The sequence below is a fragment of the Gobius niger genome (assembly GCF_951799975.1).
Source record: "Gobius niger genome assembly, chromosome: 14".
NCBI classification, from domain to species: domain Eukaryota; kingdom Metazoa; phylum Chordata; class Actinopteri; order Gobiiformes; family Gobiidae; genus Gobius; species Gobius niger.
Window position 1 is genome coordinate 10,876,869 of NC_136865.1, and position 21,160 is coordinate 10,898,028.

Here is a 21,160-nt window from a genome sequence, read left to right on the forward strand (position 1 = left end):
TTTCTTTTTCCACTTTGTTGCCCAGACCAATGCCCATGCACGTGATTTCGCCAATCGCCATTACGGTTCACAAGAGCGTTTAAAGGGTGTGCGTGACGTCAGCCCGGACAGAGCTACGGCAGGACTATTAATATTCCGCTAATGAAACTATCCCCCTCTGTGCCTACGTGTGTGCGCGGCCGGAGCGAAAGGGGGGGGGACCGCCACCGCCACCACCACTACCACCACCACCACCACAACAACAACGCCAGATTCCGAGACAGACGCTCGACTGCTGCTGCTGCTGCACTTTCCCAAATTGAAATTCCCGTAAGGACCGAGCGACATAGACGGTGCGTGGAGGGAGGCAGAGAGAGGGAGAGGGAGAGGGAGAGAGAGAGGGAGAGAGAGAGAGAGAGAGAGAGAGAGAGAGAGAGGGGGGCACTGCAGAACGCACGGGGTCTGGAGGGATAACCATGGCAACACCAGCAGCAGCACCACAAGCACAAGCGGTCATATAAACACTGGCGAGCGCGCATCCGTCCGCCAAAAAAAACGCTGCGTTCCCGGCTGGATTGTGAGCTGATATCCGGCTACGTTTCTTCTTAAGGTGAGTCTGACCGTCACCATCCATGTGGCGTCCCGGCTGCTGTCTGTCCGTCTGTCTATCTGTCTGTCTGACTGACTGACTGACTGTGTGTGCGCATCACTGAAACTCATTGTCAGCAGCCAAATCCTTCGCGTAAAAGCAAAGGATGTTGTTACACAGATATAAAATAGACTTGTTATCCGGCGGGGGACGCGGTGTGCAGTGCTCTTGGCGTGGCTAACTTTGGGAATGTGTCCTTTCGTAACCCTGTGGTAAAAAAAAAAAAAAAAAAAGTCAGCCGGGACATCCTCGTCTCAGACTTTTACAATTAAATGATATATGGTTACGCAATGAGGTGGAGGTTTTGGCTATTTGCTTTCCAACGAAGCACAAGATCCATTCTCCCACTTCAAAGTGAAACAGTGCTGAGTCGCCTTCATTGTCACTGTTTTTTTTTTTTTTTTGTCTTTTCTTCCACACAGCAGGCTCAGCACTGATAAAAATAGAAGTAAACATTGATGAAGGGCAATGGGCATAAGCACTCATGGGATTAATGCAGACATGAGGGGGGGGGGGGGGGGGGGGGGGACTCTGCTTTATAGTGCTAAGTGTATATTATTGGTCAATGTGCTGGTGAAAATCCTTATGATCTTCAAAATGAATGGCCGGGTATGATTTCCCTTTTTTAACGGCCTTTGATGATAAGTGAATCTAATTTGTCCACAAACAGCAAGTAAAGTGGCGTGCCTTGTAGTAGCATCACTGAGTCAAAGGATCTTTTATTCCATGGGACATTCCAGTGAGATTTTATAGCCCTGGTTTTTACAACATGAATATGTAACCCTCTAATAAATTTGGATTCTCTCTAACTAAGTTACTCCAATTGGTCAAAATCAAATTGTAGACATCACAGCCTTTGCTTCTTTGGGTGTGAAGAAGGGATTGTCCATAATTACAATGGCATGTCATGTGATGTGTAATTACGTTAAGCTCCCCTGCCGAGAAGACTGTCTCTAAAATTGGGCTGTGAGCAAGCGATGGGAACACTTTTAGGAGAAAAGTCGCATTCTAAACTTAGCGGGATTCACGCTAATGCTAATTGTTGGTGTAGATGACCAAATGCTTCCTCACTTCCATCAGTGACGGGTTGTTGCACTTTACATCAACGTCGACTTCTTCTTTGGGCTTGGAGAGGACTGTGATGGAGTAAAACAACCTTAATCTTAAAGCGGGCCACGTTTTGATCTTGCAGTTCAAAATATAATCTGTAGTAACATAAAGTATGATTGAAAAAAGCTGCATTTGTTTTATATTGTACCCTATTTAACAATCTACCAGGGCAATTCCAACTGCTTACCTGCTGTGGAATAGAATAGATTCACTTCATTTTCTACCGTTCGCAAAGATTGAATTTGTCTTGCTCATTCACATACAGCAGTAAATGCGCGCCGACTATAAAACACATTGCATTACATTGCAATAAGTTTGTGGATGAATTTTTGTTCAGGTTCATTGCAGCCGCAACAGCAGTTCATCATATTAAATGTAACGGCAGAAGCTCAGTTGGTCAAGTATTCAACTACTGATGCAAAGGTCAACGATTTGATCCAATCCTGTACCAGCGTATTGCTTTTTGTGTTTTCTGAAGCCACCTGCCTACAGTTTCCTGGTACACAGGTGTATGAGTGCCCAGTGGAGCCAGGATACGGCTATATTCATGTGATTAACATCTTTACATAACAGTCTAATTGGTCAAATCTAACATAAAAGCCCCAAACCATTGTGTGCAGCCTTAGATAATCCCATCACATGACCTACTGGCTCGGTCTATGGCGGCTCTTTGGTCAGCAGCGCATCCAATCACTGTATTTGTGTCTCTTTTGTCTGTCTCGCCCACAGCCAGCGCGGCCGATGCAAAAAGACTGAATTGCAGATTAATTTCCGTCTCATTGGGTGTGCCGCGGTGTCGCCCAGACCCCCCGCCTGCGCGTTACAGCGTTCCCTTCTTTCTGCCGCAGCGAGGTTTAGAAATGTCAAGCTGCGTTCTCCTGTGGGCTGACACCACCGGGGCAGCACCGGGGGCATGTTGGGATGTCCCCCCCCGGGGGAATTAGTTGTGCGGCAAACTCTGGTCCATCACGCCAGCGTCACAGAGTTACTTACCACGCGGCAGATGGCTGTTTTGCAGTGATTAGGGTGTAACGATTCGCCGTGAGGAGAAAATTAGGGATGCGATGGGGTAAAAGTGCCCCAGCAGCAAACTGAGCATCAAGTAGCTGCTTTTATGGATCTTTGCAGTGCAGAGAAAGAGCTTCTGACATGGATTGAAGTGTGGAAGGGAAAAGAGGTCAAAGAAAACAAGAACAAGTTAGAATATTTGTTCATTTACTGTGTTTATTAATTCTGCTCTAAAATTTCAAAATGATATGGAATACCCATGTATGTCCTTTATATAAAGTTGATTTAAAGTCATGTATGGGCAGGTTGGTGCATTGATTTCCCTCTCCACATTGCATTGACTGCTGACTGCTGACCCAATGTTCTTGCTCTTTCAATATCTCACATCAAACATAGCATCATTTTGTGGCACTATTGTGTATTCAAACTGATTTAACAGTTACTGAGCACTTGGATGTCTTGGTCATCTTTTGTCTTTGAAGGATCTTTCAAGTACAAGTGGAAGAAATAGAAAATCAATATTTCAGCTGAATGGGCAGAATTCTTTTCTTGTGTGCTGGAAGGTACCACAGTGACAGTAGACACAGCGAGATGGCAGTATAGTGGCTGAGTGGTTATCGTACCTGCCTCCCTGAAAGAAGCTTGCTTGTTTCTCCTGGCCATGTCTGGGCGCGTTCCTTCTGGGTTCTCCAGCTCTCCTCCAAAAACCCCAAACAAACTCACTGGGCTAATGCTCCAGGGTCCATTCATGTCTTTAAGATGGCAAGAGGTTTCCAATAGAGAATGCTGCAAGACAATTTAAGCACCTAACAACTAAGCAATAAGAAATTCAGTGAGAAAGTTTCCCTTACATAACATGCATTGTTACACCTCCTACAATGCGCCGCCAGTTATCTGAATTGTTACATTTTCATGCCTCTTGTGGCAAGTTAAAAGTAGAGCTAATCTAATTATGGTTTTATTATATTCTATAAAAATCTAGCGGCCTATGATTTCAGATCCCATAAGGAACATTAGTGCCGTTCTATAGGGATCTCTGAGCATAAACTTTAACTGGAGTTTAGCCTTAACACGTTGATGCATATGTATCGTGACTTGAGAAACATGTTCTGATTCGAGGGGGCGATTTGAATATAAATGGAAGACTTATGCTTTAAAGGCACTGTTTTACATTTCATTCTGTCTGGCTTTTGAAAGTACTCTTTGACACTTCACATTTTATAAGTTAAACAAGTAAATAGTAAATATAGAGTCAAGGAAGTGACGTTGCAAAGACAGTAATCTAGGGTTATTAAGTTGGGATCCTGACTTTCTAAGTTGGGGATATTAGTGACTTGAGTGAAGGAGTTGTTATAAATGTCACCCCCTGGGCTCTGTAGGTAAAAGTTATTTTGTTTCACTTTAAGAACATGAAGCTCGGATGGAAACAGGAGATGGACTAAAGATGATGGGGATAATTCATTCTATGTAGCTAATTTGCAAGAAAATACCCATGTTTCCTGTAAATTCACTGTCTTTTACTGAGTTAAGGATAGCATTATCATAATAATTGCCATGCTATTTTCAAATTATCGTGCAATTAATATGCCGTAAAGTAAAGTGCTGCCAGTAATTCTAATCTTGATCTTAGGAAAGCAGTTTTGAAAAGAATAAACCAAAAGCAGAATTACAATGGAGGCAATTTAAGAACTGAAATCTTCCTGATGAAGCTGTCTAAACATTATATTGTTTACAGAGTGTCCTCATGCTAGTAATGTTTTTTTTATTTATTTTTTTTAGCAATATGTATTCTTGTCAAACAAATGACAGCTGTATGGCCTTGGAGATTGGACACGTGGGCGTGTTGCTCTGAGCATTTGATTATATTATTGATCAATTCAAGTCGGGGCAGATTCATCACAGAATATGGTCCCTCGGTTGCTGGGAGAATTTTATGATGAGTGGAGGGAGGCAGGGATTGTACAGTACTAAAAGTACACAATGTTCAATCGCCTACGTATCTCTGAGAAGGGAACCCGAGGCTGCTGTTTGACTGGCATCACTGAATTACTAAAGCTGTGAAATGCTGATCAAAAAATCGCCTCAACACGTTCCCGCCGCTTTGCCTCTTTTATTTGCCGTCTGATAAGTAATGCATGACATTGCAATGGTGGCAGTGTCATGACCACTACATGTAGTTGCTGGTTACGTGGCAGAAAAAAAAAACAAGAAACACCACAGAGCGGATCAGGCCGGGGAAGAGACAAAACGTTGGTGACATGTTGGTCCAGCAGGCTGCCAAAACATTACAGGCCTCATTATGCACACTGTCATGGTCTAGAAAGCTCCTGAACAGTTCGCAAACAAACATATGCTTTCCCTTGTAGCTAACGGCGTCAGCGATTGGCCTAGCTTACCGCACAGAGGATGATGTGGAATAATTGGTAGAATTAAGGCTGCGCAATTAATAAAATGAAACGTATAAAACTTTAGTTAGAAATAGGCTTCATGTGAGGTGAAGATACTAACACGTTTATGCTAACAACTTAAAACCTTAGTTAGAAATAGGATACATGTGAGGTGAAGGTGCTATCATGTTTATGCTAACAACTTAAAACTTTAGTTAGAAATAGGCTACATGTGAGGTGAAGATGCTATCAAGTTTATGCTAACAACTTAAAACTTTAGTTAGAAATAGGCTACATGTGAGGTGAAGATGCTAACACGTTTATGCTAACAACTTAAAACTTTAGTTAGAAATAGGCTACATGTGAGGTGAAGATGCTATCACGTTTATGCTAACAACTTAAAACTTAAGTTAGAAATAGGCTGCATGTGAGGTGAAGATGCTAACACGTTTATGCTAACAACTTAAAATCTTAGTCAGTCAGTCATATACTCGGCCACTGTCACCGTTTTATCCTCCTTGTCAACAACAACAACAACATCAACATATAGGCTGTTATTTTTATCCCCTGCATCAGCATTTCAATGTAGCAGGAGAATAAAAGAAGGTTGCCAGTTCATATTAGCCTGTTACTTTGATCTGTTGGGAGATAATTAGGGCTAGCAGACAGGCTAATGGTACACTTGACGGCAATGTAGCTCAACATCCATATGGTAATTAAGCGGAGCATATCCAGGGGGCTTTCCATTTATAATGCCAAGTAAAAAAAGTAAAAGGCATCACAACTTCAATTACATAGCCACGTGATTCCAAAATTATTTCACTGTCAACAACATTCAAATTAATTTTTCTAATTAATAACACATCTACTTTGCAGCAATTACACGAGGCTAAGCATTAAGAGGTCTTGAAGTATACATTACTCTATTACCATGCATTAGTTATTTTTTTTTATCAAGGGAGATAATTAGGGCTAGCGCAACTTAGCAAGCTAATTATTTTCCTGCCTGGAAATAGATTCATCGCTGTTGTCCTTTCCTCTTCAGTCACATCGCCTAAGCAGTTGCTAACCAGGAAGTAAGTACAGATCAGAATGGTTGTAAGCTACACGTCTTCCCTCTTATTACCGCTGTATTCATCATATTAAGTCTGTTGCGATTAAAACATTCCTAATGATTATAGATTTGAACTTTTAATATTGCTGTTTATTAAAGGAAACATCCTGCAAAATGTACTTTTTTGAGCTTTCAACCATAGGCTATGTAACGCTCCCTTTTCAGAAAGCTCTGTTGCTTCTTCATACAGTAAAAGCGCTCCTATCTGTTATCCTCTGCATTTTACTAGGTTTATGAACCATCACCCGATCTTTTTTGTGTACATGTGCACCCAGACTGTGTTTATCATGGTGCCATTGATGTGTTAACATGCTGTTGCCAAAAAGTATGGCTTTTACTTTGTTTTTCTTGTCATGGCGTATTTTTCATGACACTGAAAGCTAGTTTGTGCATGGTATGTCCACGTTAATGCATTTTTGACACTTTGCAAATCTTGTAGATCTGTAACAATCTGTGATAATATACGGTATGGATTAAGAAATTGTTGAAAAAAAATAATTATAATTATAAAAATGCCATGGCTAGTTGGTTCCATAATCATTTTATTCATGATGGTCAGGCATTATCATCAGGCGGCACAGATCTAAGTGCCTTGACCAGAACACATTGGGGCCTCAATTTCCATATTATTCAACTTATCTACGCTCTGGAATGGAAAGCCAGTCACCCGTGCCCATGGTGACAGAAATATGCTGGCATGGAAACCGATATAGCTTGCGGATATCAGTATAAATCTCCTAAAAACTGGAGAAAAATGCCATGTTATAAACGATGACTCACTCTCGCTATAATCACAGCGAGGGATTGGATTCATTTCAATAAATACTTAACCTGTGCAGGAACAGAGATGCTGCCCAAGATTGCGGCGCACATTGCCACAGCAGCCAGGGGAAATCATGTGTGCTCATAATAGTTTCTCCTCTTCTATGTGTGTGTGTGACATGTCAGTGTGACCGCTCTCCTCTCTGCTTCCCCCCGGCAGGTGATGAGTGGGACTGGATCATGTCTGAAGTACAGGGAACAGTGGAGTTTTCGGTCGAACTGCACAAGTTTCACAATGTGGATCTGTTTCAAAGAGGGTAAGTCTCAGTATTTTTGGCATCTCGTTGATGCAGTTTATTGTCGTGCGCTTCTAATGACGTCACACAGTTGTTTGTGGTTTGGTTTTGAGGACAGAAGTGGAACTATGCCATACAGTAATATCGTTAATGTAATAAATCTCAAGGAATTTATCACAGCGTATAATCGTTGCTCTCAAAAATAATGGTCAAATATTATTACCCTAGAAAACTGTATATCATGAGTTTGTCAAAGATCTGCTTCCACTCTAAAGACTAAATGAAGGCATCAAAAAAGTAACCCAGTAGATCACAGGATCCTGTACTCTCAAATATATGTATCAATTTGTAAATCTGCAATCACTGACAAATATATCAGTAACATATCAAAATAAATATAATTTGACCAATTATATATTTCTATTTAATTGAATAACCATAATAAACATCTTCGAACCTTTCGCTTAGAAATATAAAAGTATATCTCCAGGTCATGCAGCAGTCGCTCACGTGCTCAAACAGGCTGAGCCCCCTGTCGTACAGAGCCTCCAAAGTCAATGTCAAGCAGCCTGAGGCTGTAGCTGCAGTTGCTTGTAGCACTTAGCCTCCACACAGTAAACAACACCTGCAACTCATGAGTCCTCTATTTGAACAATACAGAAGTATAGCTCTTACTTCTGTTAACATGATAACTCCAAGACAGTGTGGTTCCCAACCTGGGGGATGCAGATGGCAGCCATACGTTCATCTGGATACCCCAGGGCAGCTGTGGCAGCAAGAGCTGCTTACTATCACCGAATGTGGAGTAAATGAGTAAAGAAATGTAAAGTGCCTTTGAGGTCCCAAGACCTATATAAAACAGTTTACCACTGAAACTAGATACAGAAATTTCACAAAAACCTTTTTCGCCTTTCTGTTGTTAAGTCCTTAAATATTCTCCTTAAATCCACATTTTCTAACTGTGCTCATGCTGTTTATGCAGTAAATAAGTGTGTTGGCTGCATGTGTCCCAGCGGACGGAGCTCTCAGCCTGTTTGAATATTAAAACTGTGACAAGGCCACTTCAAAGAAAAGCAACTGTTTTCAACAGGGGCTTATGTATTTAACCATGGTTTCAAAGCTACTTTTGTCTTTGGTCGCACAAAAGTGCTTTGTGAGGCAGATTATTCAGTAAGAACTTCAAGCAGAGGCTGAGGCGTGCTCATAATTTTAAAACCTAGAGATCAGCATGTTTGTAATTGCAATGCCATAATAAATGTGCATCTTAATCATGCTTAATCTTGTTTACCTCAATAATATCGCCATGATATTGAGTTGGATAATCAGCAGCTACATTTACAGCCAAGAGCTCTAATATGTAATTTAGTGGTTTGAAGCTGGGCTTTAAAATTGCATATTGCTTATTGACTTTTTCCACTAAAGGCAGTTTGAGGTCTCATTTAGCGTTAGTACCCTCATTTATAACACATCTTAGCACAATTACTAAACTGTTTTCCTAAGACTCACTCATTATTCAACACCGCTAGAGAATCCATGAGCTCAGTGCTGCACATTATTCCTAAATGTATTGTTTTGAGAGAGATATTGATAGTAGCAAAAACAAGAACGATCATTTGTCTGCTGCCTGTCTGACATTTAGCTTTTATTTGGCACGTTGTTGGTCCGGCGCTCATTTGCAAGGATTGTTAGGAAAAAAGGTTAACTATTTTCTTAAGCTGATTGTGCAGAATCTATTTAGCTTTGGATTTGTGCATCTACAATTGTAGAGACAAAATAAATCCTTTCCCCATCAAATTTGTGGGGCAGTGCAGTGTTCAGATTTTGTGTAGCGTGCATGAGAGAAAGTCATAAGCACCCCTAATCCTTTGCGACATAGTCCAAGTACAAGCACACTAATGAACAACCCATCTGCGGCTATAGCAACCGCCACCAAACGCAACATTCTCCATAACTGCTTCCTTCAAGAGGCCAACGCACCTTTTTTTTTCTCCGACATTCACTAATGATTCCATGCCGTCTGAACTATGCCACGATGCGTCTGCTGTGAGATTAGTGGCTAACCCTCATCTGCCCTGCCTCTGGCTTGGTCTAAAATGATTTTCTCTCTCCAAATGGGACGGGCCGAGGTTTTATCTCCTTAATCCCTTTGGTTGAGTGCACTAATATGTTAGTTTACGCAGGTTGCAATGCTGTGGGGTTTGTGAAGCAAAGAGGAAGCGGCAAAGTCCTTTGTACTATCGCTGCCACATGCAAACGTATGCACAGCTTTGACGTGACGTTTAGCGGCTAAAGTGGGCTGAAATTGAGAAGATATTTCGACTGTCTGCTTTGATTGTGGACACTTAAGCAATTGATCATTTCGTGTGTGCAAAGAAGGACTCATCTGTGACCCCATATGAAGTGAACATGCTCAAATCTAATATTGTGTTGATGAGAAATCTACAAAAAGACAATACAAGACCAATCAATCAATCTACCAAAGTTTTTTTATAGAACACTTCTCCCGCTCAAAAAAGCACATAGTCCTTTAGCAGCTGATAATCCCCCACTGTCCTGTTGTTGCGAATAAAAAGATCAGGAAAGCAACAGAATGAAACGATGATAAAACGTGTGTAAGATTTGAACTAAAGCTAGGCTAAAGAGATAATATGGTAAACTCTGCCACAGTTAGAGGCCATAAGAACTGAGGCCTCACCATGAGTTTTAATCCTTATTCTTGGGACAGTTAAAAGGTTATACCTCAAGACCTGTGGGCCTGAGAGGGCTCAATACATAAATAAATAGGATTAAGACCACTTTATAAAACAGTAAAAGCACTTTAAAATCCTCCCTCTCTGGTATGCTCTCTCTTTCCGGCGCTTGTCAGGAGGCAGGCACCTGAAAATTATTTTAATTTATTGCATTCTCACGTCCACAGAGCCTCTTGTTTTGGGTTGCCAGATCCTATGACTGAAACCAGAACGCCATATGACACAAGTTGCCTTCCTTTTTACTGTGCCATTCTGATGATTTTTTACCAAATGTGATATCATTGACTGACAGCAATTTGCAGGTTGTGACAGGTTTGTGGGTCATATATGATATTTTGATGCACACCGTCGCAGTTTGGGCCCAATGAAGCGATAACCGGCCCCAGAGGCAGCAAGGGAAGAGAATTGTTAACCCACAGTGAAATGGCACTGCTGCGAAGCTCGTATTGATCCGAAGAAGGCGGCGACAGCTGTGCACGTCCAGTTGTACTGATTGCATTAAAACACAGATTATATCTGCAGTTGCTTTGCATAGACAGCAGTCTACGAATTACACTCAGCTGGATCTCTGTGTTTTCTTCTATGGACATAAAAAGCTACAGTAACGATACCAAATATAATCAAAGAAACAGTACTTTAGAAAACTGGTGTAGTTGAGTTTTATACATTGCAGTGATGTAATACCCAATAGACCATATTAACAGCACACACACACACATATGAGCATGTCTTTTCAATTATTTAATTTCAACTTACACTTTTACCCATAAATCATTTAAATTCACTATTGTACAGTGGGGTGCTGGGTAATCGGAAGAGTTGGGACATTTCAGTATACTCTCGCACTTTTGGGCAACCAGGGGTGCAAAAAAGAAGATAGTAACGGACTCTCACAGTTGTTTCTATTTATTTTTTACTTCTAAATTAGTTTTTTGAGTGAATCCAAACATTTTATATTATATAAGTATCTTGCCGGGACATGACTCCTCTTTTTAAACCCTTTTCTCTAGATACTGTCCCCGCTGATCCTTGAAGTTGCAGTAATTTCCTGACTGCCACATTGTTTCATTTACCCGGGTCAAAACTGTTATGAAGCCCTTTTTTAATAACACTTAAACCTTTCTTATCTGTGCCCTCCCAGGTTCTACCAGGTGCGCACAGGGTTAAAAGTGTCCCCTCGTGTGCCGCACAGATTGATAGCGACGACACAAGACAACACAGGTAAGAGCGCATTGTGTCTCATTGTGAAACACACGCACGTTATTTTCAGAATCCACAGGGCTAACAATGACAGCATCCCCAGTTGTCTAGGAATAAGCCTTCAATTTGCTATATTGCGTCCCTGTAATAATAATCTGTTATTGCTGTCTGGCTGGTGGACCTCTCCATCGTCTGGCTCAAATCCTGTTCGGAGGAAAACACCGCAACAACAAATTTCCGGTGACTCCACCCCCTGCATTAACAGAATATAAAAAAATGGTGCAAACCTCTGTGTTTGCCAATTTGGCTTATTCCCTCCTTAAATCTGGTGGTAAACCATATGTTACATTACACAAAGCAGGTCCAAGCTCAAAAGTGCTGTGTGACCATATTTAGGCTGCAATAGTTTATAAAGGTGCATCGCTGACTGTATCCGAAAAGCTTGGTTCGCCTCAACAATAACGTGTTCAATAGCACCATACGTGTGTCTATGTGATATAACAGTGCAAGGTGATATTTCTATCAAGACAGGTGGAAAAAGGACAGCGCTCTTATGTCAGTTTTGGTTGTACTGTTGACTCATGTCTTATTGTGTTTGGTCAATACAAAAGGCAGCCAAGGGCAGTGTATCCTTATCACAATCCGAGCAACTGCAAAGTCAACCGGACAGGCTTTTATGTTTGACCAAAAACAATAAAACACAGGTGTGGCCAGTGGGTGATCACCTGTAGTTGTGTAAATAAGCTCAGAATATTTCCCAACTGATTACGGTCCTTGAAACGTTTTCATTGTATATCGTCTTTAACACTGTCTTACAAAACCAGGGACCATATAAATTAGCATATGCTAGAATAGGAATAGGGCATAGGTACACAAACTCCAGAAAATACAACAGTATAAAACTAGAGGTTTAGATCACAGGTATAGTATTAATGTCAATACCAATTTTTCAGAATCCAGTCAATAGCAGATATTTTCAGGGTACATGAATCTTACACCAATGATTACGATTGTTTACTAACTGAACATATAATAAAGTGCAGCTTTATTCAGGGCATTGCCCCATGGGCTAGCATTTGCTAATGCTAATGCTGCAGACTTGTACGAAAGTGTTCAAACAAAGCCTCATGTGTCTGCTTAATAAAATAAAAAATAGAAAACACTGGCCTATGCTGGAGCTTGGAAGCCAGTAGTGTACAAATGTGTTATAGTTGTCTGTGGCACTATATTTGAGTGTTGGCTTCTGGTATTGTGTTGCTTATTCATGACTGAGAGAATATTACATATAAAGCTTTATTACATATGAAATATCCTGGACCACATAGGGGAACAAGTGTGGGAAGATCTCCAGTCAGGAAATCTTTTTATGACCATTCATTCTGTTTGCCAATGACAAAGAAGTCTGTGAAAATAGCTGTCTCCCTGAGACGTATGTCCTAAGTATACACTACAGTGAGAATAGTGTTCATGTAGTGTCGAGGGGGGGATTTTTCCTCTTGAAGCCGCAAAGACATTACTCCATGACTGTCATGACTTTTTGTCAAAAGCCTGAACAAATGAGTTATAAATAGAAGCCAAAGTCTGACCTTAGCTTATAAAAATCTGAAAGTGATTCTATTAAAGTTGAGTCTTTTACAGAAGGCTGCTGATCTGAATACCATAGATCTCGTGACGTGTTATTTATATGAATAGCAGTAAATTGTGTACATTATTAATCATAAATTTAAAAAAAACAAAGGGTGATACGAGGACAGGACAGAGACCTCACCAATATATAATAGTCAGTGAAAGGTGTCACCTACTGGATAGTTGAGGGCCATTGGAACAATCCATATTTCTGTTGGTCACTGGGCAAACTCACCATCAGCGCTACAGTGGGACTGGGACATCAACAACTCGTCTCAATTGAAATTTAGCCGCTTTGTTTTGACTATAAATAATGACATAATGTTTAGACCAGTGGTTCCCTCATCCAAAAGATCATAGAAAGTGAACCCAGGCGTCCACATGTCCGTCTGGTGAGATGGAGGAAGCTGGTTCAGGGGCAGTACAGATCCAGTAATGTGTGCTATTTTTAGCCTCTGGTCATGTCTGCAGCACCATGTGGGCGTGTGTGTCTGTGCGTTGTTGTGTGTGTGACTGAAGCGGACTCGTGAGGACCATGTGACAGCAGGGGTCGCTCCGCTCTCCTCAGCCCTGCCGGGGACGCGCTCGTCTGCATGCTGGGCTCTTATCAGGGATCGTCACGAGGTTCGCTTCAAGGTTATACGAGAAAGCAAAGGCATCCACGCAGCCCGAGCAGTGTGTGTATTCAGAGTAGGCAACAGTGAGTGACACAACTGGAAAAAAATAACCATCAGATAATGACTTAAATGTTTGGAGGTTATAGTTATTTTCTCTTTTTTTTTATGTTCCATTGGCAATTGCATTTGTATCTTATTTTAGATGAGTCCACAACCTAGTCAAAAAAACAACAGATTCTCTTAAACCGAGCCATTTATCTAATTTCCGATGGTATTATTTGGGCAATGCCAAGTATTTGGTGAATAGAACAGACAAGTTAAAATCAAAAGGCTGCTTTGTTAAATTTGGAGACATTTCACAGCGGCTTAATGGTTAGCGCGATCGTCGACCAAGTTGAAGATTGTTTATTGTGTTATTGTTTCCTTGGGCAAAACAGTAGATACTATGATGTACGAGTGAGTGATCGTTGGCACAGATCGGCAGCTATGTTTCAGCTTTGACTTCCAACTTAGCCACCACTGAAAATACGGAGAGTGAATGAATAGTGCACGAAATCGTAAAGCAACTAAGTTAATTTGGATACTTTTTCTGCACTGCAATATGAGAAGGCTCTCTGGGGGTAATACAAGTGTTAATGGGACGATTGGGGAAGTTTTAATCTCCCCCTGGTGTCTCTGGCCAGAAAACCGCAATTGCAACTTTGCTGCCTCCGGGTCGGAGCCACCAATACACACTGATAGGATCACAGCAAAGACGCTAGCAGACTAACGGGCAAAGCTAACTGCGGGCTAGCACCACTTATATAGTATTTACAGCCAAGTTTGAGTGAAAAAAAAAGATCTCCATTGTGTAATTGGATGTACAATATCCCTCTCTCCTTTTGTCTTTTATGTCAGCGTAGTATTTACTCTGACAGACAATTAATAAGTAGAAAACTGCAACATGCTACGACACCTGCAGTGGCGCCTATGGCCTCTAGGGGCATGAGTTAATTTGTACTGCTATGAAGGTGCTTCCAAGAAGAAGAAGAAAAAGATATTTTTTTGTATATAGCGCCTTTCACAGATATAGTCATAAAGCGCTTTACATGAGACAATTGTACATTCACTCCACAAAGGGACTATACAGAGTTTGAAAATGCTAAAATTAAGTATTTTCCTCCCCCTACATGTTCCAGTAATGTCCTAATGTGTAGAATGAGGCCAGACCTATTTACCACAGCTGCCTCTAAAAGGACTGATATAGGAGCTGCAGTTACGCCTAAGACCTGAGGTGGCAGTAGTGAGTATAAAAATGACCAAATTGCATCTAGTTCCTTTAAAATGTAACTCTTTATGCAGAAAAAAAAAAAAAAAAACAGTTGATATTGCGTGAATTTGACCTTGCAGGGACCCAGCAGCTGTATGAGTGGGCAGCTTAGCGTCTTTACTTTCCATCACAGGACGCTCCAGGATCAATTGTTTGGAAGGTCTTCACTGTGGACGGGCCCTCTCCTCAGAAAACCTACAAAACAAATGATCCTGGACCGTCCATCAACGGCAGGCGCCCACCCTTCGCTAATTAATTCACTCCACTTCCTGTTGTGCTTCATCTTTGGAAATGAAGTTGATGCCAGACTCAAGCGCTGGTCCAGTGGCGAGTCTGGTTTCCGGGCAAATGAAAGCTTGCATTTTCCCGCCTCTACTGTCCTGCCCATATTTAGATATTTATAGTTAGTGTGTCAGGAGGGGGAGGACCAGGTGTGCTGTTTTTGGACTTACTGCCATTGTCCACACAGGAAAACTCTTTCTGAAAAACAAATATCAACAAATCCAGTTTCAAAATAGACAGGGAAGTGTTTTCAAACTAGTTAAGTCTTGATCCATGTTTGGGAAAAGTTGGAGAATCACTGCCCTCAATCTTCTAAGACTCAACACTTACATTAACCCTGCTGTAGCTTGGACTTGCTTTTGAATTACAAATCTCAGCTCTCTATCGCTTTGCCCGGCATTGATTCCTGCCTGCAAATTGCTTTTTGAAGAACAATATTTCATAGGTGGCCCGCAGTGCAGAGCTCCCCGTGCCTCATCCGGCGTCTGCAGCCCTATATTTCACTCGAGCGGCGGCGTGTGTTGTGAATGGGCTTTCTCTTACAGCCGGGGTGAAGACTCATATCCATATTGCAATTTGACGGCACTGGCCCGCCTTCCTCAGCGCGGTGCTTTACAAGGCCATCTAGACGGAATACATTAATGCCCTCTCGCGTCGTATGTCATGGGAGAGCGCTCGACATTAGTAAACAGCAGGGACCACTCAGCATTTATGGCCGCATATGATTCATCTTCAATTAAAGGCCACACAGTTAAGTTTTTCTTTGAAACGATTGGGTTAAGAGCTGTACTTCAATTAGATAAGTGTTGCATAAGAGTATGTGAAGGAGATGATTTCAGAGATTTTTATGTCTGATAGGGAAATAGAGCAAATTCATGGCAATAAAGTGTCAAGTTGAGGTAATGGTGTAACAACGATGAAATGATTTTTAAGTAACTTGCACTAGGGAAATCTCAGTTTTACGGGAAGGTGCTGTAACAAGCTTTTTTGCATATGTTGCACTGATAAAGTGTCAAAGGAAACAACAATTAATAGCCAGAAGCATACAGATATATTCAGATTTTTCAAGATTTCTTAACATTTTGGACTTTCAATCTCAATGTTTTCTTTTTGTCAATGTCAGTGTAGTTTGGTCCACACTCAACACACACAGATAAAGTCTCTTGTCAAAGGAAACAACAGCACCAGGGGCGTAGACTGGAAGCATGTTTTGACATTTAAAATGTAATGATAAACACACTTGGCATTGGCTCATCAGTTCACCCGTCGACTACTGTAACACACTCTTTTTTGGTATCAAGCAGTCTTCACTTCATCGCCTTCAGTTGGTGCAAAACGCGGCTGCCTGCCTTTTGACAAACACCTCCAGACTCGCCCACATCACCCCCATCCTTCCCATCCCTCCACTAGCTCCCGGTCCGTTTTTGAATGTCATTCGCTTTTAAGCTCTATATCTGTCCGAGCTTCTGTCCATGCAAGGCCCTGCGCTCCTCCTCTCAGATGGTTTTGGATGTGCCCATGGTCCGGGTCCAGGCCGTGTAGCAATCGTACTTTTGCCGTGGCAGGGCCCAAACTGTGGAACTCACTCCCAGACAGGCCCTCCATAATGTCTAATGCCTGTGTTTTTACATTTTACATAATTTAATGTTTTTTCTTGTGGTTTATATGGAAAGCTTTTTGGCCTGCCAAGTGTACAGTAGTTGTAAAGTGTTTTAGAAATAAACTTGATTGATTCGATTGAGCTTCAGTTATATTCATCATGGTCATTATTAACTTGAGAATAACCTGGTCTATTAGGACTATTTGCATAATATTGTTAAGTAGGGGTATGACAATCAATTTTTCAATATATCATGATACAATATGATACCAATACTACAAGGTCAGAAACATCATGTTTCTTTAAGGCAGTACTGTACTGCAGTAACTCATGCCCCTACGCCAATCAGCGCCACTGCAGTCGTAGCATGTTAGGGTTTTTTACTCATTAATTGTCCGTGAGAGTAGTTTATTTTGTTTTATTTATTTTATTTATTTGATAGGGACATGTACAGGAGCATTAATCAGCAGATTAAAAGATGCTTTGTACCAGACTTTAGCTCTTGGAGCTAATTTCCATCTGCAGTCCCCGAGACAGACAATTACAAAACACTACAAAAAGCATAAAAAAATACAGTTCATAATATTTACAGACAGTATTTACATTTATATGCAATTTTTTTAAAAAGTACATTTTATTAAAAGGAAAACTTGTTCCTCTATAGTCTATACCCACCCCTACCCTTCTCAGATGTCAAATTTAGTTGTTGCTGTTGTTGTTTTCTTTAATGCTGACATGTTTGATTTCCCAGAAAATGTTGTTTCACACCCAGGCAAAATCGTTGTGGGTCTTTGCATATTTTTAGTGCAGTTGGAAGTTTGTTCCATTCAGAGATAGTTTTAAAAGAAAATGCCGATTGTCCTAATGCTGTTTTTCGTTTTGGTACATTGGCCATTGACTGTTGACCTTGTTGTTCTGACCATCTGATCAGATGTTAATTGGACAAACTTTTTTAGTGGTGGAGGTGCCACATTATTAACAATCTTGAATTGTAAATTTTTATTTGGTCAATATTTGACAGTGATGATACTGTCGCGATTTCCTATCTAGAATCCTAAGTGCTTGTTTATAAAGAGTTTCTAAAGGTTTAATTGTGGATTTGTTGGCTTGTGACCAACATGATACACCATATAGTAAGTGAGGTAATATCATTGCATTGAAGTACGTTTTAGCTCCTTGTATTGTCAATGAATTTCTTATAGATTTAAATGTAAACAGATTATATTTTATTGAATGGCATACCTTTTTGATGTGTTTCTTAAAGCTTAGTTTCGTGTCTAAAATGATGCCAAGGTATCTGAACATTACTCATTGACATTATAATTTTTTTTTCCTTTTACTGTAATTAAGGGGTTTGTTTTTTTGTTTGGTTTTGTTGAGAAAAACATTGCCGCAGTTTTACTCACATTCAGTGTTAGACAGGAATCATTCAACCATACAGAAATTTTGTCCATTGCCACAGATAGCTTGGTTGCCACTTGTTCATGGTCCTTCCCATCCGTGTAGATAACGGTGTCGTCAGCATACATCTGGACATCAACATCATCACACACGGATGGGAGGTCATTTATATATAAACTGAACAATAATGGCCCCAAGATAGATCCCTGTGGCACTCCCATAGTGCACTCTCTCAGTTGGGACACTGCTTCACTTACATGGACACACTGAGAGCGCCCGGCTAAATAGGATTTAATCCAGCTAAGGGTATTGATGGATAAATTATATTGTTTTAGTTTGGACAATAACACCAGATGATTAACGGTATCAAAAGCCTTTCGTAGGTCTAAAAATACAGCACCTACCACCTTTCCTGTGTCAAGGCTTGCAGTAAATACTACGCTGACAGAAAAGACAAAGGGAGAGAGGGATATTGTACATCCAAGTACACAATGGAGATAATTTTTTTCACTTAAACTTGGCTGTAAATACTGTTTAAGTGGTGCTAGCCGGCAGTTAGCTTTGCCCGTTAGCCTGTTAGCTTCTTCTTCGTGATTCTATTAGTGTGTATTGGTGGCTCCAAGTTGCAAGGCAAAGTTGCAATTGTGGTTTTCAGGGGGAGATGAGAGACCCCCCAATCATAGGTTATTCATATCGGCATATCGTGAGGTCATCTCTATTGTAAGCCATGTGTTGCGTATGGTATCGAATCGTGATACGCCCCCTTATCGTGTATTGCGATATGACACAGTATAGTGTCTCACCACGGCGCCTGGATTATTACCCGGCCATGAAGGCGCACGTGTGTTTTTTTTCTGCAGATGGTGTATGCGTTTAACTCATTGACATGGATGAATGGGATCACTGTAAGCATAATAACAGTGATTCAGGACAATGTAGAATTAGCGGTCCATTTACAGCGCCCTGCCTCTTTACGATAGTATCACTGAGAGCATGTGGGCGAAGAGTGCAGTGCTTCAGTTATACGGGTGGCACATGCAGGCAAACAGCTGCGAGTATGGAACAGCACATTGCAGTATATAAGCTGATTATTTCCAGCGCCTGAATTGGTACAGGCTTATAGAGGCAGAGGTGCGGCTTCTTAACGCCCTAGCACCTGGAACGGTTCGCCAAAGCCCGTCGACCAAATGAGGAATTGCCTGCACACACTGAAGCATTTGATTATTTCTACAGGGACGCGATATGGGGGAAAAAGATGAGAACTTCCGGACTTGGTAGAGGCCTGGGATTATAAGATCAAACCCTGCACAGGCTTAAGGTGTGAATGCAGGATGCGCCGTGAGTGAGGTGAATTGTAAACAGTGCGGTCGTTTAATCTGGAGAAGGATATCGTGTTTCACAATTTCACTGTTTATATTTGTATTTTTTCGTCAGGTCTCATGCTTAAGCCAGATGCCCTTCCTGTTGCAATGATAGCCACATTAGTGCTTAAAGCCACTGGATCCAATAGTTGTGCATTCTGTATAGACAAAATGGCCATACCGCCTTTGCAATGGCCAATCCCGTCAGACCTTGGAAGCTAAGCAGGGAAGGGCCTGGTCGGTACTTGGGCTGCGTCCGAAACGGGCAGATTGGTAAGAGCTCTTACGCCAAACCGGATGTGCGTCAGCGTCCGCCATGGCAAGTTGCTTCCGAATTGGCAAGTCAGTTAGGAAGTAGTTAGGAAAAGGAGCCTTGATGCTAACTATCATGGCCACTTTAGCATAGGGACCTCTGATGCTAACTAACCGGTGATTAGGAGCTATGTGCCATCCCACAAGCCACTGCGTCTCTTTAAATGTCTTTGTTTGGACACTATGTTGTTGTTGGACACTGTACAGTAGGGGGCGACATGCACTTTTGTTTGGCTTGCACTCCACCAATAACTTTAAAGAAGAAGAAAAACAGCTGTTGGTGATGTCACTTCCCTTTCCCCTGTTTAAGGATGGACAGATTGTGCAAATTCTGCTGAAGGTCTAGTTCACTAACTGCATAGAGATCTAACAGTCGACCCCATGAAAGGTTAAGGAGTTAGTTGCTAGTGTTAGTGCTTAGAGGCTACAATTTGATGGTTTCAGACGCAGCCATTGATGGGAGACCGTTTGGGAACACCAGGAAGCCTAGCGAATGTTGTGAGCGAGTGAGTGGTTGGTGGTGGTCGGAGGGGCCGATGGCACAGACTGGTTGCCTCGCTTCCGTCAGTCTACTCCAGGGCAGCTGTGGCTACAATAGTAGCTTACCACCACCGAGTATGGAGTAAATGAATAATGCGATGTGGAGCGTCTTTGAGTGTCCAGAAAAGCGCTATGTAAAACCAATGCATTATTATTATTATTAAAATGCTGAGTAGAAAGAGTAGAAAGTGAAATCATATTGCATCATATTGTTTCACGGTCTTGCACTGGAACAAGTCACAGAACAAACCACTAAAATGTGTTCTTGTTTAATTCTTATATATTGTTACGCTGTGAGCAATTAAAAATAAAAGATATAATGAAGCTGTGTGGATCAGCAACCAAGAAAAGCCTCCCTTTTTTTTATCTTCAACCTATCATGGATGTGGCAAATTGAACGATTATCGGTACAATATTACTGTCAGCCTTTGCAGTTTTAGTATAGCTATTATTATTATGGTATTTTTACCTACCACCTAACCTACAGTCGAGAACCGCTCATCTAAAGATTTGAAAGCATAATAAATCAAACAATTGTGCAATGTATCTAATTGCATAACTAATAGTATAACTAATTGCATTCAGTAATTTTAGACCAAAACAAAATGCTGAAGAAGTCAACTTTACGGTCTCGCTAACCATCAGATTTGCTTCACTGGTCACATTACTCACCCTGTGGTCAGGAGTCTTGTGGTCAAATTACTACACTTCGTTTCCTTTCCCCCACTGTGACTGTAAGGTCGCCCTTCTCATGATATCTTACACGCATCCCAGTTTGTAAAATCCATACCCACTTGTCTCCTTTTGAAAATAATTGCTCGTATTGACTTGGATGACGCACCACGACATCAATAACG

The 21,160-nt window shown here is 41.3% G+C and overlaps 1 protein-coding gene across 1 annotated transcript in view; it reads left to right on the forward strand.

The window, feature by feature from the left end:
* Positions 1-215: 215 nt before the first annotated feature.
* Positions 216-21,160, forward strand: part of fam135b (family with sequence similarity 135 member B) — a 51,720-nt gene continuing 30,775 nt past the window's right edge. Inside the window, exons 1-3 of the mRNA XM_079571211.1 lie at positions 216-589; positions 7,230-7,326; positions 11,197-11,276. Coding sequence (XP_079427337.1) covers positions 7,250-7,326; positions 11,197-11,276 — 157 coding nt within the window. The 5' untranslated portion in view covers positions 216-589; positions 7,230-7,249. The remainder of the gene's footprint in view (positions 590-7,229; positions 7,327-11,196; positions 11,277-21,160) is intronic.